The sequence below is a fragment of the Mesoplodon bidens genome (assembly GCF_964165515.1).
Source record: "Mesoplodon bidens genome assembly, chromosome: 2".
In the NCBI taxonomy this organism is placed as follows: domain Eukaryota; kingdom Metazoa; phylum Chordata; class Mammalia; order Artiodactyla; family Ziphiidae; genus Mesoplodon; species Mesoplodon bidens.
The window spans coordinates 104,245,237-104,271,884 of NC_138177.1; the positions used below are offsets into that span (position 1 = coordinate 104,245,237).

Sequence of the window (26,648 nt, forward strand, 5' to 3'; positions counted from 1 at the left end):
AAAGAATTACCTATAATATTAGCTATCTCCAATTCCTCTCCTCCCATTTTTTTCTTAAACCCATTCCAATCAAGTTTTTCCCCTTTTGCTCCACTGAAATATTACCAGTGGCTCCATGGCACCAAATCCAAGAGTCAATTCTCAGTCCTCACTCACATACTGAGCACTCACACTTTCTTGATAACATTATATTCACTTGGCTTCCAGGCACCTCCCTCTTGGCTCACCTACTTCACGGGCTGCTCCTTCTCAGCCTCCTTTGCTGGCTCATCCACTCTCCTGCCTTGAAGTTGCAAGGTTTCCTCCTTGCTTCTCTTCTATTTATACTCACTCCCTTGGTGATCTTGTCTAGTTTTGTGGCTTTAAATATCATTTAAATGCTGACACCTCTCTACTTTTTGACAAATATAAGTTTCTGATGACTTTTAGATCATACTACTGAACTGGCAAAAACTCCTATATATATGGGCTCCTCCCTTACCTCTTTGGTACAATTCCTCAGAGCTATCTGTCTCCTGGGCTGCAGTCCTCAGTAAGGGAACCAAATAAAACATAACTCTCATCTTTAAAAAAATGCTGCTATCTCTCATATATCCCTAGCTTGGACCACCCTTCTTAACCCTGGACTCATATGTACAACTGCTTACTCAAGATCTCCACTTGAATTTCTAATAGATATCTCAAATGTAACAAGGTCCAAAACTGAATTCCCGATCTTTCTCCCCAAAGCAACTCTACCTTTAGTCTCCCTCATCTCCATTGATTTGTTTTCTTTTTTACATATCCCCTATCAGCTTTATTATCCTATTTGATTTGCTTGTTTATTACATTTATTACTTATTATTTATTACTTATACTTATGTTAATATCCACAAGCCCTGGGGTTTTTGTATTTTGCTCAAGTATATAACCAATCAACTAGAACAATGTCTGGGTGCTCAATTAATATTTATTTATTGAATGAATGAAAGAACAAATTAAACCAGTACTTATCATACTTAGAAACTACCTTAGTCTCTTAACCCAAACTGAAAATCAATGAAAAACGGGTTTATTTGCCAGCAGTAAAATACCACACAGGTTTTTATAAAATTTAATTTGTTATTTTTTATACAGCAGGTTCTTATTAGTTACTTATTTTATACACATCATTGTATACACGTCAATCCCAATCGCCCAATTCATCACACCACCAGCACGCCCCCTGCCGCTTTCCCCCCTTGGTGTCCATACGTTTGTCCTCTACATCTGTGTCTCTATATCTGCCTTGCAAACTGGTTCATCTGTACCATTTTTCTAGATTCCTCATATATGCACTAATAGATGATATTTGTTTTTCTCTTTCTGACTTACTTCACTCTGTATGAGTCTCTAGGTCCATCCACGTCTCTACAAATGACCCAATTTTGTTCCTTTTTATGGCTGTGTAATATTCCACTGTATATATGTACCACAACTTCTTTATCCATTCACCTGTCGATGGGCATTTAGGTTGCTTCCATGATTTGGCTATTTTAAATAGTGCTGCAATGAGCACTAGGGTGCATGTGACTTTCTGAATTATGGTTTTCTCTGGGTATATGCCCAGTAGTGGGATTGCTGGATCATATGGGAATTCTAGTTTTAGTTTTTTAAGGAACCTCCATACTGTTCTCCATAGTGGCTGTATCAATTTACATTACCACCAACAGTGCAAGAAGGCTCCCTTTTCTCCACACCCTCTCCAGCATTTGTTGTTTGTAGATTTTCTGATGATACCCATTCTAACTGGTGTGAGGTAATACCTCATTGTAGTTTTGATTTGCGTTTCCCTAATAATTAGTGATGCTGAGCAGCTTTTCATGTGCTTCTTGGCCATCTGTATGTCTTCTTTGGAGAAATGTCTGTTTAGGTCTTCTGCTCATTTTTGGATTGGGTTGTTTGTTTTTTGAATATTGAGCTGCATGAGCTGTTTATATATTTTGGAGATTAATCCTTTGTCCATTGATTCGTTTGCAAATATTTTCTCCCATTCTGAGGGTTGTCTTTTCATCTTCTTTATGGTTTCCTTTGCTGTGCAAAAGCTTTTAAGTTTCATTAAGTCCCATTTATTTTTGTTTTCATTTCCATTACTCTAGGAGGTGGATCAAAAAGATCTTGCTGTGATTTATGTCAAAGAGTGTTCTTCCTATGTTTTCCTCTGAGTTTTACACGTGGTAATAAAATACCACACAGGTTTTAAACCTGTGTCTGTGCTTGGACTGGGGGAGGGGCAGACAAGAAAGCATCTCTTCATAAACGGAAAGCACTAGAACAAAGCTTAGGTAAAAACCACAGTAATAGTGAGTAAAGGTTTGCTTCTGGGGAAACCTCTTGTCGGAGCAACAGGCCCAAATGAGTTCTAAGTGGCCACCTAAACTTTGTTGGCGTCACGTGAAAAGGTGGTATACCGGGTAAAAAGAAGCAAAGACATATCTTCCTCCATTGCAAGCTACTAGGATCAACAGCTGTTCTCCCGCTAGGGTGGCTGTTTTTTTCCTTATTTGGACTTCACTGTCAAAAGAAAGACACCACACCCTGTGTTATGTAGCCTTAACTGAGTAGCTATGCCACGTCCCAGGTCTCCTGTCTTCAGTACTGTATTTAATTCAGTAATATTTTCTTTTTTTCTTTTGACTCAGGGTTCCTGGGTGGGGCCAGGAAAACTCTGAAGCTGTCTGAAAACAATACAGACCCAAAAGGTCAGACTTTCTAAAAAGTACTCAGGAAAAAAGTTGAAGGCCGTTAGAGAACTGTGTTTGGAGGGCATGTTGACTTCAGCAGAGGGGGAGCGCCGTCTGCGTTCGCTCAGGGGATGCGCCCGCCGGCGCCTCCCGCGGCCAAACGGACCACCGTGCTCCAAGGAGAAAAAGCCGGTCCCCCGGGAAGGAGCCCCAAGCTTCCCTTGAATTTCCACGCAACCCGCCCAGACACGTCCGGCCTGAAGGAGCAGAGTCCAAAGGGAGCGTCAGACCCTCCGGGCGGGGTGGCGGGACGCGCAGCGCTGGGAGCGGGAAGCTGGCAGTAGGCACTTAGGTCGGCGCCGTCTGAGCGCTGGGTTCTCCCGTCCGCGGGGCGCAAGCCCTCACCCGCCCGACCAGTCCCTCCCGGCGCCGAGCGTGCGACACCCCCGCTTCCGCGGCGCCCCACCCCTCCTCCGCACGCCTCCCCTTTAAGCGCGAGGCGCAGTTGGATTTGTGTCGGCCGAGGCGAGGCGCGACTCCCCTTTATGCCGGAGTCGGCGGCGGCTCTGACAGCCACGGCAGCCCGGCGAGCAAAGCAGGAGGCCGGGCCTCGGGCCGCCGGCTGCAGTCACCTCAGCAGGGCCGGGGGAAGCGCGGCGCGCGCCGCCGCGGGGGCGGAGGAGTGGGCGGGCCCGGCCGAGCTGGGGGCGGGGGAAGGCGGGGAGCCGGGTCGCCAGCGCTCGGGTCCGCCTCTGACTGCGGCGCGGCGGGGCGATGTGTGATTACCATGGCGAGGAGTCTCTGTCCGGGGGCCTGGCTAAGGAAACCCTGTTACCTCCAGGTAGGCCGGCGGCGAACCCGCCGCGCGCCCTCTCTCTGCGCGGGACTCGCCCGCCTCCCTCCTCCCTCCCTGGGTCCGGCGCCCGCCCGAACCCCGCTGCCCCCTGCCGTCCGGCACCTGGCGGCGCGCCCTCCCCCGCCGCCCGGGCGCCGCAGCCCCAGCCGCTGTCCCGCCGCCCCCAGCATGTCGGCCGGCCCGGGCTCGCCCTCGCGCCCCTCGCATCCCGAGTGCCCCGGGACGTGACCCGGGTGAGACCCTACGCCCCTCGCGTTCGGGGCTCCGCAGTCTGGGCTCGGGACGTGCCGCCGTCTTCTCCCTGGTCCGGTGCTCTCCTCCCCCCTCTGTGGTGGGCCCCTGAGGGCGGCTGTTCTCGACTCTATCCTGAGTCTTCAGTAGGTGGTAGGAAAGGTGGTGTGTCATTCCTCCATATTTTAGAAAATTATGGTAATTTGTCACGTCAGTGTTTTCCCCAAACCCTGGAGAAGCGGCATGTGCCTCGGGCTGAACCCCTTGGTTTGGTCTCTCCGTCACACCCGTGATTTAAATGGGAGGTAGGGCTCCGAAGCCCAAGCGAGGCGGATGGATGTTTGCGTTTTAAAAGGAAGGGGACAGTGTCTTGGCCGATCTCAGATACCCCAACAATGCAAACGTAATTTTCAGTCATGTCATGTGTACTGTTGGCGTGTTAATTTTTCATGATTTCCCGTTCCACCCTCTGTTCCGCTGCCAGTCTGTGTCTTCGAACCCTACTACTGTCTTCATGTACTGTTGGTCACCAGGGGGACCTAGTAGACACCGTGAGTAGCTGAGCGCAAATCCATCACCCCAGTGGAAAAACAACTACAAATCAATGCCTCGCGTGGGTCTGCAGTGTTGTCTGCATTCAGAGGACAGTATTCCTTTACCGCTTACCTTAAAAGGCTTAAAGCTATTGATAGATTATTTTAGAATGGGAATTCATGCTCAGCTGGTGCTTTTATCAATTATTTTAAAAGTTGAGAAGAAAGCGTTATGGGGCAAGTAAATCTTACATTTTTGTTTGGAAATTGCATGTGTGAATCATTACTCTGCAATGAGTGAGGTACTGCAAGTTGGAAGCATGATTGACAGCCCATGATATGAAGAGTATAGGAGTAAAACGGAACGTTCTGAGTCTTTGTAGCAGCTCCACCAGTAGTAACTGTGCCTTGAGTGACAGTAGAGCAACCCAGTCTAGAATTCAACCCAGGCCAGATACCTCTTTGTAACCCTTTATGTAAGAGGAAAAAAAAATCTTTCCAGACTCTATACTCAAAATAAGTTTATTGAGATATTTTAAATGTTTTTTCTTAACTAAAACTGTGTAGCTATTTATTTATTTATTTTTTCGATTTCGTGGCAGACTTTTAGACTTTGACTCATTTGGTTCTCACTGTTCTCCACAGGTGTGGTTGTGACTTTTTTTTGGCACCATAGTACAAGAGCTTTCAGATTGGCTGAGTTAAGATTAGTTTTACAAATAGTTATGCATCTGTTAATGGGAAACATTTGGTATTTCTGCCTTCCTGAATGTGTACATCATTATCTATTACCAAATGAAGGTCAACTCAGGTTTTAAGCATTTCAAAAGCATTTGGGGGCATAGTGGTATTTTAGTAGGCTGTTTCTATATAAAATAATGATTAAGTAGAAATCTTTATTGATTATAGTATTATATTTGAGATAAATAAATTTAAAACTTGGGAACCGGGTACGCTGGTGTTTTAAACATTGTCTTGGTATTAGTATTTATTCTCTTTATGAATTTCTTTATGAATTTTCTTGTTAGTTGTCCCTCACCATACTGTTTCAATTTAACCAGCTTTTAAAAAAAGGCCGTCAAATTACTCGTGTCATGCCTTCTTCTGTTCTCTATTGCCTAAATGCCTCACCTTATGTTTTTAATACTTCCTCTACCATTAGGTGCTTCAACCTTGAAATTGTTTTAGGTGAAGTCAAAATAAAATATTTTCATCTAAGACTGTTATACAGCTAGCTATTCAGTTTCTCAGCCACTGAAAGTTGAATTAACTTATACAGAGCTCTTATTTTTATATTTTTATTGTTTTCTTTTCTTGAGAATAAAATCATGTTCCTTTGGGAACAGCATGAGGCATGAGGCATAAGGACAGAGCTGACTTTTGTCCATTTGTGCATCTGGTTCATTATGCCCTTGAAAAAATTTCACAACTTTTCAGTTCCATAGTTTCTCTATCATGAAGTGGAGAGTGTAGTTCTTAGCTGAGTAATCACATGAATGTAGTGAGGATTAGCTAGAGGAAGTTAAATCTATTTTGTGACACCTTTACTACATTTTTTAATAGAAAAGCATATGAACTTAAATAGTAAATACATATAGGTAAATATGTTAAATTCCTTCAACCAAAGGTCCCTGACTTTCTCCCATCCCCCTTTTTATTTATTGAGTATTTATTTATCTGGGGGCATGATATGACTTAATTTTATTGACTCCATTATTTACTTAATAAATATTTGTTGGATGCTTCTCACATGCCAGAAACTCTGTGAGGTGGTAGGGATTCTAAAGGAGCTAAACAGAACACCTTTGTGGTTCTCATGCAGCTTAAAGTCTAGTCAGGGAGACAAACATTAATAAAATCTTAGAAATATATAGTGACATGAGGTATCACCTCACACCGGTCAGAATAGCCGTCATCAAAAAATCCACAAACAATAAATGCTGGAGGGGGTATGGAGAAAAGGGAACCCACTTTCAGTGTTGGTGGGAATGTAAATTGATACAGCCACTATGGAGAACAGTATGAAAGTTCCTTAAAAAACTAAAAATAAAACTACCATATGACCCAGAAATTCCACTACTGGGCATATACCCAGAGAAAACCATAATTCAAAAAGACACATGCACCCCAGTGTTCACTGCAGCACTATTTACAATAGCCAGGACATGGAAACAACCTAAATGCCCATCAACAGAGGAATGGATAAAGAAGATGTGGTACATATATACAGTGGAATATTACTCAGCCATAAAAAGGAACGAAATTGGGTCATTTGTAGAGACGTGGCTGGGCCTAGAGAGTGTCATACAAAGTGAAGTAAGTCAGAAAGAGAAAAATAAATATCGTATTTTAACACATATATGTGGAATCTAGGAAAATGGTATAGATGACCTTATTTGCAAAGCAGAAATAGAGACACAGACGTAGATAACAAATGTCTGGATACCAAGGGGGAAAGGGGTGGGGTGGGAGGAATTGGGAGACAGGGATGACATATATGCACTATTGATACTATGTATAAAATAGATAACTGAGCAGAACATACTGTATAGCACAGGGAACTCTACTTAATGCACTGTGGTGTCCTAAATGGGAGAGAAATCCAAAAGGGAGGGGATATATGTGTATGTATGGCTGGTTCATTTTGCTGTGCAGTAGAAGCTAAGACAACATTGTAAAGCAACTAGATGCCAATAAAAAATTAATTTAAAAAATTAATTTAGGGCTTCCCTGGTGGCGCAGTGGTTGAGAATCTGCCTGCCAATGCTGGGGACACGGGTTCGAGCCCTGGTCCGGGAAGATCCCACATGCTGCGGAGCAACTAAGCCTGTGCGCCACAACTACTGAGCCGGCGCTCTAGAGCCTGCAAACCACAACTAGTGAGCCCGTGTGCCAAACTACTGAAGCCCGCACGCCTAGAGCCCGTGCTCCACAAGAGAAGCCACCGCAATGAGAAGCCTGCGCACCTCAACAAAGAGTAGCCCCCGCTCACTGCAACTAGAGAAAGCCCACGTGCAGCAACGAAGATCCAACACAGCCAAAAATAAATAAATAAATAAGTTTAAAAAAATTAACTTAAAAAAAGAAATACATAGTGACAACAGTAAGTGTTATGAAGGAAAAGTGAAGGAACGAAAGACTGCCTGAGAGGAACAGAACAGTTTCTCTCTTTTTAAAAGTATTTTACTATGGAAATTTTTATACATACATAAAGCAGAAAAGAATAATGAACTGTCATGTACCTTATCGCTTACCCTCGACAATTATCAGTATTTTGTTTCATCTCCCCTCCCCCATGTCCTCTTTCCAACTAAAGTATTTTGAAGCAAATTTCAGGTATCACATCATCCAAATACCTTAGTATGAATTTCTAACAGATAAGGATACCTTTAGACATAATACCATTATCACGCCTAACAAAATTAATAACAGTTCCTTATTTTCTCTCACATATGCATTACCCTGAGAGGACTGACTAAATTCAATTTGCCATGGGGTGGGTTTACTATGATTTGAGAGGGTCTCTTGGTTAAAAACAAAACAAAAAACTCTCCGCTTACCAACTTGTTCCTACTGGAAGTTCTTTGCAGGGAAACTAATTCTCATTTCAGGTTTTGGGAGAATGTCTTAGAAAATGTCTGGTTTAATTAACATTTGCATGTAAATGTAATATTTTAATTTAAAGTGAGGCTGTAATTAGTCAACAGATATAAAAGGTCTTGTTTTCTTTGGAGCTAGGAGGAGGGGTGAAGAGTATTGAATGTCAAAGATAGGGGGAAGAGATGAAGGGCCCAGCAAGAAGACAGGGAAGTTGCAGACACCAGCTTTGTATACTTGCCGTTTTGCTGTTCATCTTCAAGTGGGTGGAGTCAAAAAGTAGTTTTGTCCTGAGGTGTTCGGGCCTTAGGGCTTTCAAGTTCCTCTTCCTACTGCAATTTACAGGGAAAAAATTTTAAGCAATTGACTGAATTATAAAGGAGCTTCGTTCTCAATATTTCTTTAATCCAGATATTACTGTGATGATTGATAATGTTTCTAGAAACCGTAGTATTATGCAATTATGATAAGTTTTCAGCTATAATATGGCTTAAATAGGCATTTATGGACTAATGTGGGGACCTAAGTACTTTTTGTAGTTTTGTTTATATAGCAAAAGAGATTCTACTTCTTGTGAAGAAAAGAACTGATGTGGTGTGTCCATGTAGTAGAATATTATTCAACAATAAAGAAGAATGAAGAATTGATATGTGCTATAATAGGGATGAACCTTGAAAACACTGTATGAAAGAAGCCACTCACGAAAGATCACATATTCTATGGTTCCATTTATATGAAGTGTCCAGAAAAGGCATATCTATAAAGACAGAAAGTAGATTAGTTGTTGCCTAGGGCTGGGAGGGTTGGGGGGAAATGGATATGAGGTTTCTTTTTGTGGTAATGGAAGTGTTCTAAAATTGATGCTTTGCACAACTCTGTGAATACACTAAGAACCATTGAATTGTATAATTTAAATGAATAAACTGTACGGTTGTGAATTATATCTCAATAAAGCTGTAAAAAAAAAAAAAAGAAAAGAAACTGAGTTTATCCCATTCATGTGGTCCTTCTTTCTGCCTCTTGTAGATTCCACCAATGCCAGCTTTTTGGTGCAGGGAGTACTTCATCCAGAGGACTGGTGCAGGCACACTGTTTGCCTTTGCAGCCTCTCTGTGAGCCAGGAGGGATTGTGATAACCCACAAGCATTTATCTGAGCAACAAGCAGCTCATGGCCAGGCAGTATTCTCAGAGCACACTAACTTGCGGTTCTGTCCTTCCTAGCTATTTTGTTGAAAACTTACCTGGGAAATAGTACTTCCTGGACTAGCTAAATGTTGTGGCACGTTGAAAGGAGTAGAATCCTGCCAATGAGAACAGAATCTGTAGGTGTGTTAACCAGTTTGGACGATTTTTAGGCAGTGTTTTTCTTCCACACACCATTGTGATGATACTCCTTGTGGCCTGCATGGTGACCCAGAATGACACCTGTGTTTGTCTGTTTTTAACATCATGTTTTCTACAAATTAGGATCCACTTTGTTTGGCCTTTACTCAGTCTGAGTGGGACTGATAACACAGAAGCCCTATAATTCATTGGTTTTACTTTTTAATACCTTCTTCCCCTCACTATCATTAAGTCCTGGAAGAATGAAAGTTAAGACAATTTAAGCTAATTCTCTATACTTAGATTAGACACATTTTCCATTCCAGTTATTCTGCCTGCATGCCCTGTTACATACAAAAAGCTGGTGCAACTCTAATGGAATTTGAAGTCTGAGATACTTGGGTACTTCTGAAGGTTTTTCAAGTCCTTTAAATTGCAAAAGTTCTGGATTTCTTAAGGCATCCTCTTAAAAATGACTAACACTTTCAATATGTGTTCAGTAGGGCTGTCATGAATGGATGGATAGATGGCATGTTCTAATCAGGGTGTTGGAACTTGTTTAACATTTCTGATACTTGCCTGGCTCTTTGACTTACATTAGTACTAGTCTTCAAATATGACTACTGTAGATAGTTTGGTTCTTTATGAGTTCATGTGGATATTTTGCAGGTTTAGTGCCAGATAGGGTTACTGATACAGATTAGCTGGTAATAGTGACAATGTTGACAAATATGGTAGTAAGATTAATACGGCTTTTTGCTCATTTTCAGCTCACAGGATTATTCTAAATCTAAGGATAGTAAGAGCAAGTAGTTGTTTCCTGTTCTCCAAAGGGAGAAGGACTATAGGTAGCATGGTTTAGTAATATAGGTTTATTATACCTGCTGTTCAGAGCTACACTTTTGCCTTTGCCTGAAACTAAATCTCCAGAATGATGATTAGCTTTCTGAGACTTGTGAATACACAGGGAGCATCTGTATCCCATAATGTCTTAAATTCAAGCATAGAATTATAATGCAGCCTTTTGATATTACCATAAGTTGCTTTTCTACCCCTGTTAGAAACTCAAAAGAAATGGTGAATTCTCAGGCAGATTTCATCTTCACACACTTTCAGGCTGTAGCATATAGTAAAAAGGTTTCTTCATTGTCATCTTCCCAGTGCCTCAGTTTTTCATCTTAATGTTGTTTTGTATTCTTTATAGAAGCTTTCTTTTTTTAGAGGTTTTCATCTTAATGTTTTCATTTTTTAAAGTTACTTTGAAAAACAATACTATACTATTCTGTTAAATATCATCTTTTTACATTGATTGAAAAGATAAATGTCTCACATTCTTAACATATCTATTTCTAGACTTTCAAATATTTTGTGAATAATTTTCCTTTAAAACCCTTTGATCTAGAAAGTATATGAGTTTAGAAAAACCAGGATACTGTAAAATGAACATGTTTTAAAAACCCAAAATATTAGTGGAAGAATTTTTCTTTAGAAATAGTAAGGGATTTTTTTGATGACTATTTAATGAAATTAAATAATTATCTTTTTAGGTATGATCATGATGTTGTGGGAATGTTTTTTCTTTTGTTTTTTATTGTGGCCAAAACACACAGTATAAAGTTTACCATCTTAACCATTTTTAAGTGTACAGTACAGGACTGTTAATATATGCACATTTTTGGCAACAGATCTGTAGAACTTTTTCATCTTGCAGAACTGAAACTCTGTACCCATGGCACAACAACTCCTCATTTTCCCCTCCTCACCAGCCTGGTGGCCACATTCTATTATACTTTCTGTTTCCATGTGTTTGACTTCTTTAGATAACTCATGTAAGTAGAATCATGCAGTATTTTTTTTTAATTTTATTATTGTTTATTTTATTTATTTATTTTTGGCTGCGTTGGGTCTTTGTTGCTGTGCACGGGCTTTCTCTAGTTGTGGTGAGTGGGCTACTCTTCGTTGCGGTGTGCGGACTTCTGATTGCGGTGGCTTCTCTTGTTGCAGAGCATGGGCCCTAGGCGCATGGGCTTCAGTAGTTGTGGCTCGTGGGCTCTAGAGCACAGGCTCAGTAGTTGTGGCGCACGGGCTTAGTTGCTCCGCAGCATGTGGGATCTTCCCAGACCAGGCTCGAACCCGTGTCCCCTGCATTGGCAGGCAGATTCTTAACCACTGTGCCACCAGGGAAGCCCTGAAGTCAGTGATTAAAGAAAGCATTGTTAGTTTCCCAGTGGTCCTATAACAAATTGCCATAGATTTAGCAGCTTAAGAAAACACACATTTATTTGTACCCATATCTCACACTTCTGAAGGTTAGAAGTCCTAGGATGGTATGGCCCAGCTGGTTCTCTGCTCCAGGTTTCACAAGGTTGAAAATCAAGGCATCAGTAGGGTTGAGTTTCTTTCTGGAGCTCTGGGAATGAATTGATTTCCAGGCTCTTTCAGATTGTTTTCAGAATTCAGTTCCATGCTGTAGTAGGACTGAAGGCTCCATTTCCTTGCTGGCTGTTGGCTGGGGGTTGTTCTCAGCTTCTAGAGGCTGCCTCCATTTCTGGGTTCATGGCTTCTTTTCTCCATCTTCAAAGCCAGCAACAGTGGGTGGAGCCCTTCAAATGTTTCCAGTGTCTCTGACTTGCTCTTCTGCCTCCGCCTTTTACTACCTTTCTCTGCCTCATCTCTCTGACCCCTTCCTCTTCTGCTTTTAAGGGTTCATATGATTACATTGGGTCCACCTGCATAATCCAAGATTATATCTCTATTTTAAGTCTCTTCACAGCAGCATCTAGATTAGTGTTTGATTAAATAACCGGGGAGTGGGAATGTTGAGAGACAGCTTTAGAATTCTGTCTACCCCCAGAAAGAATACAACTGAAAATTCTGACAATTTAACAAAATCAATCATTTCCTAAAATATTTTGGTTTTCCCCTCATTACTATTAGGTTTTTAAGATATTGCCAAAGAAGAGATTTTATAAGAGAGTTATTATTGTATTTATGATTCCAGCAGTTACTATGAGAGGAATCTTGCATGCTTATTAAAGGAAGGAAAATACAAATAAATAGCTGCTGAACAACCACATGTGGTGATACTTGTTTTTACAATAGATAATATTCTTAAATCTTTTGTATCGTTGTACCAACTGAAGTAAAAGTGGAAAAGTATCACTTTATGAACTCTAAGAAAAGGTTCTTTAAAATGTAACCTATTTCTTTCTGTTTATTACTGTAATTAACTAACATTGTTGTTCTTTACCCCTTAAAGAAGACAATGCTTGGTTTTGTTTTAATGTGCCAGCTTGTAAGATTTTTCAGTCACACCTGATCCAGTAGAACTAAATTCATATCCAGTGAAGGCAGAGCCTGTTTATTACCTTGGTCTTGTCCTTTATCCTGAGCATAGTACTCAGGATGTGCAAAATGATATAGTACAGTACATATATTTTTACATATATTCAAAAATATTCTGTAATGACTCTGAGATATTGAACTCCAATAGCTCACGCTAAGCACACACTGCTGTCTCTTTCACGTTCTTACTCTTTACCGTTACCACCAGCACCATCATATCATCCTCATAATTGTCATTATAATGGAGGCTCTTGCCACCCCCATTTCTTCCAATTTGCCAACCTCCTCTGGCTTCCCTCTTTTCCCTATTTAGTCAGGATCACATGTTCTGTCATTTCAGCTACTCTTCTTTGCTCACTCACTACTTCTTTGTCCCTCTGACCTTCCTTTATTCTTATTCTATCCTTTATTCCACACTTTCCTTTCAATCTCATCTTTCTTTGCCCCCTGCTTTCCTCAGGACCCCAAGCTTCTCTACTTCTCACTTTGTAGTCTCCTTGGGTAATTGCATCTCTTCACATGGCTTACACTACAACCCAAATACTAATGGGTCTCAACTCTGTATCACCAGCCCAAACCTCCCCACCCGGAACTTCAGATTTGCATCTAGTTGCTTATTTGATATCTACCTCTAGATAGCACTTCGTATTCAACATGTCCAAAGCTAAAGTCCTGCCCCCAAATTGTTTCTTTCCCTATTTCAGTTAGTGATACTCTCCAGTTACTCAAGAGATAAATATACCTAAGTCCTTCTAGACTCTCCCTGTTTCCTTACCCTCATGTTTAATCCCTCAGCAATTCCACTAGTGCATCTCCTAAATAACTTTTGATTGCATCATCTTTAAAAAAAAACCCACAGTGTTATCAACTATAGTCACCATGTTTTACATTAGATCCTCAGACCTTATTCATTGTGCAGCTGTAAGGTTTTACTGGCCTTTTATTGACCTTTCCCTATTTTCCCCACCTCCCAGCCTCTGGTAGCCATTTTTCTACTCTAAGACTTCGACTTTCTAAAAAATTTTTAGATTCTGCATATAACTGATATACCATGTAATATTTTTCTTTCTGTCTGGCTTATTTCACTTAGCATAATGCCTTCAAGGTCAATCTATTCTGTTGCAAGTGGTAGTATTTCCTCCTTCCTCATGGCTGAGTAGTATTCCATGGTGTATGTATATGCCACATTTTCTTTATCCATTCATCTTCCAGTGGACACTTTGGACTCTTAGGTTGTTTCCATGTCTTGGCTATTGTGAATAATGCTGCAGTGACCATGGGAATGCAGCTATCTCTTTGAGATCCTATTTTCATTTCCTTTGGTTATATACCCAGAAGTAGGAATGCTGGATCATATGGTAGTTCTATTTTTTACTCTTTGCAGAATCTCCATACTGTTTTCATAGTGGCTGAACCAACTTAAATTCCTACCAGTAGTGCACAAGGGTTCCCTTTTCTCCACATCCTGGCCAACATAGTTGTCTCTTGTCTTTTTGATGACGGCCATCCTAACAGGTGTGAGGTGATAGCTCATTGTGGTTTTGACTTGCATTTCTCTGATGATTAGTGATAGTGATCACCTTTTCATGTACCTGTTGGCCGTTTGTCTCCTGCTGGTACTGTGATTCTCTCCTTTTGTCTCATTAGGCCCACATTGTAATAGCCTCCAGAAGGCCCTTCCTCATTTACCCCTTTCAGATCCACCTTCCACATTACTTCCAGAGCAGTCTTTCCCAAAATGCCAGTCTGATCTAATCTCCCTCCCTACCAGTGAAATCCTTCAGTGGCTTACCATTGCCTTCAGTAGACTAAGCAGAGTTCTGAGCATGGCTCTTTGTTTCTGGTCCCTTCCTATCTTGCTGTTTCATTCCTGCCTCTACCATCTCATGCACTGTTTGCTCTAGCAATTCTGAAAACCTTCCAGTTTCCCAGCACACCGTGCTTCTCTCTCACATGTCAACCTGTCTACCCCACCATTTCCTCTTTGCCCTAGAATGCCCTTCCCCCATTTCCCTGCATCCCTCTTTACCTGGTTTATTCTCAGTTTTCTACTTGTCCTTTAGGTTTCAACTCAGAGAGGAAGTGACCTTTCAGCAATTCCTCCCTAACATCCCACATGGTATTAGTGTACCTCTTTTGTGCCCCACCCTGTAGGTACATGATATCTGACACACACTTCTCTTACAGCACTTATGATATTGAATTGTCCTCAGTGATTTTCATATCTCTCTTCTGAGCCCCAGACTGTGGTCTCCCTGACAGCCAGGATGTCAATTTCCTCTCTTTATCCCCTGTGCCTAGCCCAAAGCAGATGTTCAATAAATGTTTGTTGAATGACTGAATCCAGATATAGAGTTTTATGGAGTTGATCAGATTAACTAATTACTTATATGAAAGAAAATGTATATACAATAAGTAAAATAGTATAGGTGAGCTTATGATGCAAATCATAAGTCTCCCCTTCCACTTCTCCTTACCCCCAGCTTTGCTCCCAAAAGGTAGCCTCTTTGAATCACTTATCTTATTGGATTTCCCGGTGGCTAAACCTCTAACTTCTAGAGCTGTGTGTCTAAAGGGAACTGCACACACCCTGGGAGGTGCATATCATGCTGAATTTGGGTACTGGAAGAAATTATTTGAAATTGTATTTATTCTCATATACTTTTTATATCTTAAAATATTTTTGTCCGAATAGCTGATGATTTTTTGTTTTTGATTTACTATAACAAGCATCCCCCCCCACAATAAAAATCTATTCAAAATTATTCTTATATACTTTTAATTTCTATTACTGTGTGAGTCACAGTATACAAATAATAAGTTAATATAATCATGATTTTATATTGAGTATAAATAAGTAAATATACAAATGTTAGGGATTTGTGCTCTAAAATATTTTCCCTGAGAGGATTGTACAATAAAAAATGATTTGGGGCTGCTGCTCTAAATAATAGACTTTTACCTCTGTTTCTTGATTTATCAACTTTAGATGTATCTATTGACTTTCTACTTTTAAGGAGTACTTAGCTTGCTTACACTATGGTCATCTCATTCTCTTCCAGTGTTTGTTTTAAATTTTACTTCTTCTGTTGCTTAACTTAGTAACTTCAAATAATGACACCTCTATCTCATTTCATCCACTTTTGTCAGTCTGTCTACTCCCCCCCTTTTTAAGAAGGGACATTGAACATGTTCTGTTTTTCATCTGGTTTTCCCAGTTTCTGTCAGCAACCACTTTTTTTTTTTTTTTTTTTTTTTTTTTAGCTGTGTTGGGTCTTCATTGCTGCGTGCGGGTTTTCTCTAGTTGCAGAGAGCAGGACCTACTCTTCGTTGTGGTGCGTGGGCTTCACATTGAGGTGGCGTCTCTTGTTGCGGAGCACGGGCTCTAGGTGCGCGGGCTCAGTAGTCGTGGCTTGCGGGCTCTAGAGCGCAGGCTCGGTAGTTGTGGCGCACGGGCTTAGTTGCTCCACAGCACGTGGGATCTTCCCGGAGCAGGGATCAAACCTGTGTCGCCTGCACTGGCAGGCGGATTCTTAACCACTGCGCCACCAGGGAAGTCCAGCAACACTTTTACATTGTCAAAGTTGATAACTTTTATATTTTGTCCTGTGACAATAACCAAATCTCCAAATAAGTTGACTCTAAAAGATGAAAACTGTAAACAGTATTATATTATGACTTGTTAATTCTTCCATAAAGGAAAAATCTCCCTTGTAAACCTGAGATCCATTGACTGCAGCATGAAATTATTTTCTCCATGTCAGGAAAGTGGGTAGAATTACTGGGACAAATGCCTTTTGTTATTAAGCAAATTACTGCAAGGATTTGTCCCTTTCCAGAAGCTAAACCATATTTTTGCCAATAGGGAAGAGAACATGTGATATTTGCACATTCCCTATAGAAAGTTTCTTTTTGCTTAGAAATCATGCTTGCTTGCCTTTTAATATTCCTACTAAAGAATCATAATTTAAAGCCTAGCCTTTGGGATCTGTAGTGAAGTAACAGAGTTATGATTTGAGATCACTCTGAGCCACAGTTTCTCCCCTGAGCAGTCAATATACTGTCTTTTTTGGAATGATTACCTGGTTATGCTCAGCTCTAGGAAGCAGACATTTATTATGTTATCTGCCCCTCAAATCCAAGTGAACTGAGCTAGTTTTGGAGTCCTAGACCATTTGAATAATGAAAACAACTTTCATCTTCGGGGAAAGCACTGCAGGTAGGAACTGGCTAACATTTGATGCCACAATTATAGAAAATAAAACAAGAGTAAAGCAGTTTTGGCCAGTCTTTCTCTTAGGGTCCTGAAATTTATGTCTTGAGACCAACCACATCAAAGTTAATTCTGGCCTAAGATGAAGGGCCTCTCTATTTTTAGTACCCCCTAAAATATCATTCTATATTTAGTGCAGAGCCAATTTGTGTGCTGGGATTACATTTTCTCCAGGGCCAGGGTCATGACCCCTTCGCTCTCAAGACTGTAAGATCAATAACAACTACATCCCCTTTTCTCATATTCCAGTTCCTTATAATTAGGATATGTAAGCGTGCTTCTTACTTGAAATACAGCTTTTTTGTGACATTTGTCTTTTTCTTTCTTTTTAATTTTCAGGGAGTTTCTAATTGTATTTTGTTTTTTGGGTTTTTTTGGCATAATATGCCTTTACCATAGCCTCACTTTTTCCATATTCTCAGTTGTATTTTTTATTCTGTGGAATCCCCCTTCATGACCAAATGCTTCTCTAGGCTACTGCACAGCTGTCTTCCAAGGGTTTTCCTCTATTCTTCTATGTTGGAATCACTGTTCTTAGGATCCTGGGTCTTCCACTATTCTGATTTATGCCATAATTTTACTGGGGTATATCCTGAAATAAGTTCTTTAGAAAGGACGTGTGGGAAGTAAACTTTCTGAGTCACGTCTAAAACTGTCTTTATTGTACCTTTGTTTGTAGTTAGGTTGGGTGCAGAATTCTGGGCTGAAAATAATTTTCTTTAAAACCATGAAGACATTGTCTTCTCACATCCTCTGTTGCTGACAAGAAGCCAGTTTGATTGTCAGTCCTTGGTGGGTGTTTTTCAGTCCTGTTTTTCCTGTTCAGTGTCTCCTTTTTTTTTTTTTTTTTTGCTGTACGCGGGCCTCTCACCATTGTGGCCCCTCCCGTTGCGGAGCACAGGCTCCAGACGCACAGGCCCAGCGGCCACAGCCCACGGGCCCAGCCGCTCTGCGGCATGTGGGATCCTCCCGGACCGGGGCACGAACCCGTGTCCCCTGCATCAGCAGGCGGTCTCCCAACCACTTGCACCACCGGGGAAGCCCCAGTGTCTCCTTTTTACATTTGTTTTGGAATTCCATGAGGAAATGTATAAATGTGGGTCTTTTATCAGTTGATTGTATTGAGCACTCAGCCCTTTCAATCTTTTTTTTTTAATTTTATTTATTTATTTATTTATTATCTTCAGCTGCGTTGGGTCTTTGTTGCTGCACATGGGGTTTCTCTAGTTGCGGCGAGCAGGGGCTACTCTGTTGTGGTGCATGGGCTTCTCATTGTGGCGGCTTCTCTCGTTGTGGAGCACGGGCTCTAGGTGCATGGGCTTCATTAGCTGCGGCACGCAGGCTCAGTAGTTGTGGCGCACGGGCTTAGTTGCTCCGCAGCGTGTGGGATCTTCCTGGACCAGGGCTCAAACCCGTGTCCCCTGCGTTGGCAGGTGGATTCTTAACCACTGCGCCACCAGGGAAGCCCCCAGCCCTTTCAATCTTACGACTTGGGTGTTTCTTCAACTCTGGGGAATTCTATTAATTAATAGCTTCTCCATTCTCTTTTTTCTGTTTCCTCTTTTGGGGGGCTCTTATTAGTCAAATGTTGTACCTCTTGGATTGGCTCTTTGTATCTCTCACAGTTTCTCTATTATTTTCCATCTTTTTATCCATACACTCTCATTCTGAGTTTCTCAGTTTTATTTTCCAGCTCATCTGTTGATTTTTTTCCTTTTCTAATCACTCTTCAAATTCTGACTTTTAAATTTAATTTAAAAGACTTATGTCAAGTTCTTTGTTCCTTTTCTGTGTGTGTGGTTTCCTATTCCTAGTTTATATGCATGTAATACCCTCTGGAATCTTTTGATTATAGTAGGGTTTTTTTTAATATTTTTTATTTTCTTATGTCCCTTAATTATATTTGTTCCCCTCAGGATTTCTTTTTCTATATGTTTTTCTTAGCTCTTCTTTTTCATGCTGCTGGATTTTTCCATGTGCCTTGGTCATCTATTCATATTTTAGAGAGCAGGGCTGAGAAACTGGTGTGTATTTCCTCTGCTATTTGAAAAGTGGGTCTCTTTTCCCCCTAGACCTATCACCTGAGTGGATGGCTGACTGTGCCCTCTGTGTAGGTGGGGTGCGTTGGCTGGCCTTCTTGCTCTGGGGTGAGCCTGTGCTCAGGCCCTGGGGGCCCTGTGTCAGAGGAGTGCTTTATCCCGGGCGGACTGTACTACCATTAGAAGCCTTGGCTTTCCCCAGGTTGTTTGTTCCTTCAGCTATCTGGTTTTTCAACTGGGGGTTAATGCCAGGCTGCCTGTGATATGCATGGGGGGTGGGGGAAGCAGATGGAGGTGCCAACCAGCGCAGTTCCAGGTACAGACCTTCATTTATCCCCACTGTCTTCAGCCCCACTTCTCACTCCTGCCCTCCCTCATACCTCTGGCCCAGAGCCCAGAGCCATCAGGTGTTCCAGAGCAGATTGGCTCTCTAGATTCCTTCTAGCATTCCAACAAGCAGTTGGCTTCCAGCTTCTTTAGGTTGCTTTGTGGAGTATTCTGGGCTGTGGCTTTCTTTGCCCATCTCATCCGTCAACACAATTCAATCTGCTTTTTGAATTCTAGAAATTTGTTGGATCTTTCATCCACTGGTGAACCCCCCTACTTCCCCTTCCTTTTGATATTAAACTTTCATTGCTTCTTTTGTCTCCCTTCTTTCAGTGTGGTTTTGCAAGCTTTAAGTAGTAAACCTATATCCTCAATCTACCATCTTGAACTAAAAGTCCTGATATGAATTTTAACTATCATTTGAATATTTACCCTGTTTATCTTCATGGCTGCAATATCTGTTTAAGCATTGCATAATTAATAAGTTATTTCAGTAAAATAAGGCAAGAGAATTGGCGTAAATAACTTCAGAGGGATAAAGATATAATGGCACATTTTTTTCCAGAAAATCTTGTACAATAGCAACCGTTTATTTTAGTAAAAAAAAAAAGAAAACACAAGAAAAAACTACTCAATTAAAGATTAGAGTCTTAAAATTAGCATCAATTTTGTTCCTGATTTCTATAGGTTATAGTCAACAAGGGTATTACCTGCTATGTATCAGGTAAGCACTGGGTTTGTAGCAGTGACTCTGATAGCTCTTTGCTGTCATAGAATTTGCATATTGTTTGGGGGAGGGGCACTGATGGATAGAGAATAAATGAAGTTAAAAAATAACCACACAACAAAAACATCAGGTAGCTATGTGCACAATGCAAATAATTAAAATAGGTGAAGTGATAGTGAGTGTCAAGACATCTGTGTTAGCCGGCTGGCTGGAGAACCTGAGATCTGACTAACAAGCAGATGCCAGTCTGACTAACAAGCAGAAGCCAGCCAGGCAAGAACGGGAAACTTGGTATTACCCTGAGAGAGCATATCCTTTTCTCTTTAGTCAGTGCTACCCACCCCCCTTTTGGTTTTGATCATTCTTCTGTCCTGTAAAAGATTTTCATGTTAAGGTAATGAATTGCCTAAACATTTCATCACCTTTGAAAGAGCACTTTGGTGAAATAGAAAGACTCATGAGATAATTTACTCCCCTAGGATAGAGAAAGGATAAACAAGCCTTTTCAGTCTGTGATAGCTGAATGCTTTGGTGAATTTAAAGGACTTAATTATTATGCTTTAAGCTACAACTTAATTTGCTTCAGTCTGATTCTTAGCTTTCAAGTGGAGTCTTCCTTTGATATATTGTGTTGCTATTTTGGTGCTTGTCATTTTGCTGTTGCACTTTTCCTCATCAAAAAGCATTTACTGGGCTTCCCTGGGGGCACGGTGGTTAAGAATCCGCCTGCCAATGCTGGGGACACGGGTTCGAGCCCTGGTCCAGGAAGATCCCACATGCCGTGGAGCAACTAAGCCTATGTGCCACAACTATTGAGCCTGCACTCTAGAGCCTGCGAACCACAACTACTGAAGCCTGCGCACCTAGAGAAAGCCCGCACGCAGCAATGAAGACCCAACGCAGCCAAAAATAAACAAATAAAATGAATAAATTTATATTTAAAAAAAGAAGTGTGTAGTAAATGCTTTTTTTTTTAATAAGCATATTTATTTATTTTTGGCTGCGTTGGGTCTTCATTGCTGCATGCGGGCTTTCTCTAGGTGCGGCAAGTGGGGGCTACTCTTCGTTGTGGTGCGCGGGCTTCTCATTGCAGTGTCTTCTCTTGTTGCGGAGCGTGGGCTCTAGGCACATGGGCTTCACTAGTTGCAACATGCAGGCTCAGTAGTTGTGACTCGCGGGCAGGGCAGACTCAGTAGTTGTGGCGCATGGGCTTCATTGCTCCACGACATGTGGGATCTTCCTGGACCAGGGCTCGAACCCGTGTCCCCTGCATTGGCAGGTAGTTTCTTAACCGTTGTGCCACCAGGGAAGCCCTACTGCTCACTTATATAGCCCCGGTGCTTGTATTGATACCATGGGCTGCAGATGCACATTCGCTTTTATCTTTAAATTGGGTACACTTTTCAAGGAGTATGGGGGGGCATGGATAGTTTAAGGGGACCAATTTGTAGATCCTTAAATTCCCCACGTACCCTTTCCTAACATTGTTCTGCCTGAGAATGTGCCTTTGATGGAGGTGCAGGGGCTGCTTTCCCACCTTCTCTTTCACAGTTGCCCTTCTTCCACTATTACAGAAGAAAGGCACACTGCTCAACCATCTCAGATCTTACAAAGGTCCCTAGATGTAAAAGCCACCAGGGTACCAAACAAAGGACAGTTGAAAATATTGGTGTCTGTGTTGAGATAGTGAATGACTAAGTAACACTATCTCAAGGAATGACTGGATAACAGTTTCTTTTGCAATTCAAATAGTTTCCCATTTTTTGCCTTCACAAAACTAAAAGACCTAATTGAGTTGTTTGCCAGTTAACTAGTAGATCATTAAGTATACACATATATATAGATATTTAAAATGCTTAATATTTGTATATAACTGATACTTTAAAATTTTTATTTTATATTGGAGTATAGTTGATTTACAGTGTTGTGTTAGTTTCAAGTGCACAGCAAAGTGGTTATATATGTGTGTGTGTGTGTGTGTGTGTGTGTGTATTTTTATGGCTGTGCCATTGGCATGCAGGATCTTAGTTCCCCAACCAGGGATCGAACCCATGCCCCTTGCAGTGAAAGCACAGGGTCTTAACCACTGGACCACCACAGAAATCCCTGATTAAGTATAATTTTGATGGTAGATCACTTTTTTGTCACGTAAGTCAAAAGATTTCAAAGAATTGAGAAATAATTGCTCTAACAAAACTTCCATTCTCATCTTCTCATTTATGTGGAAAAGGTTTCTCTTGACCTAAAGTTATGAAAACAAAAAGTAGGGATAGAATTGATACTGAGCCCTGTTTCATTCTGGCAATAAATAATAGTCACTGCAAGGAAATGTGAACTAACTGAAGAAGAAAAATCTCACCCATCTCTTTTAAAAAGTTTTCTTTCTTATATTTAAATTTCTTAAATCAAGAATTTGCAGTATATTTATGTTTAATTGATTGGGTGGTTTTCTTTAATTATAAAGAAAACTCAAATCAGAAAAAAAATTGTTTTAACACTTGAAGTCTTTTATTACAGAAAATAAAGAGAAATTTCTTTTCAATTTACAGATGATTTTTGTTAAGGAAAAATACAATAGAGTGGCAATAAAAGATTTTCAAATATGAAATGTATTACATTAAAAAAACTGTGTGGGAAGAATCACCTTTCCTGATGTTAATGCTTACTATACAGCTTTATTAATCAAGATGGTGTGGTACTGACAGAGGGGTACACAAGGATCAATGGAATAGAATAGGAAACCTAGAAATAGAGCCACATTAATATACCTGATTAATTTTTTACAAGGGATCTAAAAGTAATTTAAATGGAGGAGGGATATCCCTTTTTTTCTGAAATTTTGAATTTTATTTATTTTTTTATACAGCAGGTTCTTATTAGTCATCAATTTTATACATGTCAATCCCAATCGCCCAATTCATCACACCACCATCCCCACCCACCCACGGCTTTCCCCCCTTGGTGTCCATACGTTTGTTCTCTACATCTGTGTCTCAACTTCTGCCCTGAAAACCGGTTCATCTGTACCATTTTTCTAGGTTCCACATACATGCGTTAATATACGATATTTGTTTTTCTCTTTCTGACTTACTTCACTCTGTATGGCGGTCTCTAGATCCATCCACGTCTCAACAAATGACCTAATTTCGTTCCTTTTTATGGCTGAGTAATATTCCATTGTATATATGTACCACAACTTCTTTATCCATTCGTCTGTCGATGGGCATTTAGGTTGCTTCCATGACCAGGCTATTGTAAATAGTGCTGCAATGAACACTGGGGTGCATGTGTCTTTTTGAATTATGGTTTTCTCTGGGTATATGCCCAGTAGTGGGATTGCTGGGTCATATGGTAATTCTATTTTTAGTTTTTTAAGGAACCTCCATACTGTTCTCCATAGTGGCTGTATCAATTTACATTCCCACCAACAGTGCAGAAAGCTTCCCTTTTCTCCACACCCTCTCCAGCATTTGTTGTTTGTGCATTTTCTGATAATGCCCATTCTAACCAGTGTGAGGTGATACCTCATTGTAGTTTTGATTTGCATTTCTCTAATAATTAGTGATGCTGAGCAGCTTTTCATGTGCTTCTTGGCCATCTGTATGTCTTCTTTGGAGAAGTGTCTGTTTAGGTCTTCTGCCCATTTTGGATTGGGTTGTTTGTTTCTTTAATATTGAGCTGCATGAGCTGTTTATATATTTTGGAGATTAATCCTTTGTCTGTTGATTCATTTGCAAATATTTTCTCCCATTCTGAGGGATGTCTTTTCATCTTGTTTGTAGTTTCCTTTGCTGTGCAAAAGCTTTTAAGTTTCATTAGGTCCCATTTGTTTATTTTTGTTGTTATTTCCATTACTCTAGAATGTGGGTCAAAAAAGATCTTGCTGTGATTTATGTCAAAGAATGTTCTTCCTATGTTTTCCTCTAAGAGTTTTATAGTGTCCGGTCTTACATTTAGGTCTCTAATCCATTTTGAGTTTATTTTTGTGTATGGTGTTAGGGAGTGTTCTAATTTCATTCTTTTACATGTAGCTGTCCAGTTTTCCCAGCACCACTTGTTGAAGAGACTGTCTTTTCTCCATTGTATATCCTTGCCTCCTTTGTCATAGATTAGTTGACCACAGGTGCGTGGGTTTATCTCTGGGCTTTCTATCTTGTTCCATTGATCTCTGTTTCTGTTTTTGTGCCAGTAGCATATTTTCTTGATTACTGTAGCTTTGTAGTATAGTCTGAAGTCAGGGAGTCTGATTCCTCCAGCTCCGTTTTTTTCTGAGGGATAGCTTTTTTAATAAAGCTATCCAAGTGCTGAAGCAATTGGATATCCATTGGCCAAAAAAAAAAAAAAAGAACAAAAACAAAAACCTTGACCTAAATCTTATACAAAAATTAACTCAGAATGGATCATGGATATAAATGGAAAATGTAAAACTATAACACTTTTTTTTTTTTTTTTTTTTTTTTTTTTTCACGGTATGCGGGCCTCTCACTGTTGTGGCCTCTCCCGTTGCGGAGCACAGGCTCCGGACGCACAGGCTCAGCGCCCATGGCTCACAGGCCCAGCCACTCCGCGGCATGTGGGATCTTCCCGGACCGGGACACGAACCCGTGTCCCCTGCATCGGCAGGCGGACTCTCAACCACTGCGCCACCAGGGAAGCCCCTATAACACTTTTAGGAAAAAAAAAAAAAGTAGAAAAGCTTTGGGGCTTAGGACTAGGCAAAAAGTTCTTAGACTTGACACCAAAAGCATGTTCCATAAAAGGAAAATTTGATAAATTTTAACTCACCAAAATTAAAATCTTTGCTCTGCAAAAAAACCTTGTTAAGAGGATAAAAAGGCAAGCTACAGAATAGGAGAAGATTTTTTGGAGGGAGGGAGGGGGAGAAGATATTTTCAAGCCACATATCTGACAAAAGACTAGTAACTATAATACATAAAGAACTCTTAAAACTCAAGTGTTAAAAAAAACCAGTCCAATTAGAAAATAGGAAAAAGACATGCACAGACATTGCACTGAAGAGGATATACAGATGGCAAATAAGCACACGAAAAGATGTTCAACTTGGGACTTCCCTGGTAGCCCAATGGGTAAGACTCTGCACTCCCAATGCAGGGGGCCCGGGTTCAATCCCTGGTCAGGGAACTAGATCCCACATGCATGCTGCAACTAAGAGCCAGCATGCCTCAACTAAAAAAAACATGCTGCAAGGAAGATCCTGTGTGCCACAACTAAGACCCAGCACAGGCAAAATAAATTAATTACTTTAAAAAAAAGAGTTCAATTCATTAGCCATTACGGAAATGCAAATTAAAAACACAGTGAGATATCATTGGAATGGTGAAAGTAAGAAATATGGCAATAACAAATGCTGACAAGGATTCAGAAAAACGGAATCATTCATACATTAATGGTGGGAATGTAAAATGATCCAGCCACCCTGGAAAACAGATGGGCAATTTCTTAAAAAACTAAACATACAACTACTGTATGATTCAGCAATTAAACTCCTGGGCATTTACTCCAGAGAAATTAAAACTTATTGCTATGGACTAAATTGTATGCATACCCCCCATTCATATGTTGAAGACCTAACCCCCAGTGGGTGGTATTTAAAGATAAGGCAGAGCCCTTGTGTTGGTATTGTGCCCCTACAAGAATAAACACAGAGAGCTTGTTCTCTCTCTCTGCCATGTGAAGACACGGTGAGAAGGTAATTATCTGCAAGCTAGGAAGAGATCTCTCACTAGAACCTGACCATGATGGTATCTTGATCTTGGATCTCCAACCTCCAGAACTGTGAGAAAATAAATTTCTGTTGTTTAAGCCATCCAGTCTATAGTATTTTGTTATGGCATCCTGAGATGACTAATATACTTACGTTTACACATACCTATATATGAATGTTTATAGCCACTTTATTTGTAATACCCCAAAACTGGAAACAACCCAGATGTCCTTCAGTGGATGAATGGTTAAAGAAACTGTGTTAAGTCCAAACCATAGAGTATTACTCAGCAATAAAAAAGAATGAATTATTGATGCATGCAACTACTTGGATGAACCTCGAGGATATTATGCTGAGTAAAAGGCAATCTCAAAAGGATACATACTGCATGATTCCATTTACATAACATTTTTGAAATAATATAATTGCAGGGATGGAGAATAGATTAGTGGTGTCCAGGGGATAGGAAAGGGATGGGAGAGAGGAAGACTATAGCTATAAAAGGGTAGTAAAAGGAGTCTTGTGGTGATACAGTTAGGTATCTTGACTTTGGTTACACAAAGTTACACATGTGATAAAATTGCATAGCACTACACACATGTGCACGCATATGCAATGAGTGCATACATACTGGTGAAATGTGAATAAGCTCTGGGTTGTACAAATGTCAATTCCTTCATTTTGATGTTTTGCCATTTTTAGTTATGCAAGATGTTAGTGTTGGGGATGCTGGGTGAAGAGTACGTGGAACTCATTGCACGTCTTAGCACCTTCCTGTGAATCTATAAATATTTCAACTTAAAAGTTAAAAATAATTTGTGGTGAAAGTAGAAAGGGAAATAAGTTCAAGAAGGAAAATAAGATACAGAAAATTTCTGACCATTCTGGGCCAGTAGTTTATCAGTTTTTTGAAGTGGATACTGGCGCTATCAAATTGCTATAGGGTTTAAATTTCATTTGATACATTTA

General features: G+C 40.6%; 1 protein-coding gene across 1 annotated transcript in view; it reads left to right on the plus strand.

Annotated features, from left to right (window-relative positions):
- Positions 1–3,417: 3,417 nt before the first annotated feature.
- DIPK1A (divergent protein kinase domain 1A) overlaps positions 3,418–26,648 on the plus strand; it is a 123,185-nt gene continuing 99,954 nt past the window's right edge. Inside the window, exon 1 of the mRNA XM_081226581.1 lies at positions 3,418–3,543. Coding sequence (XP_081082707.1) covers positions 3,490–3,543 — 54 coding nt within the window. The 5' untranslated portion in view covers positions 3,418–3,489. The remainder of the gene's footprint in view (positions 3,544–26,648) is intronic.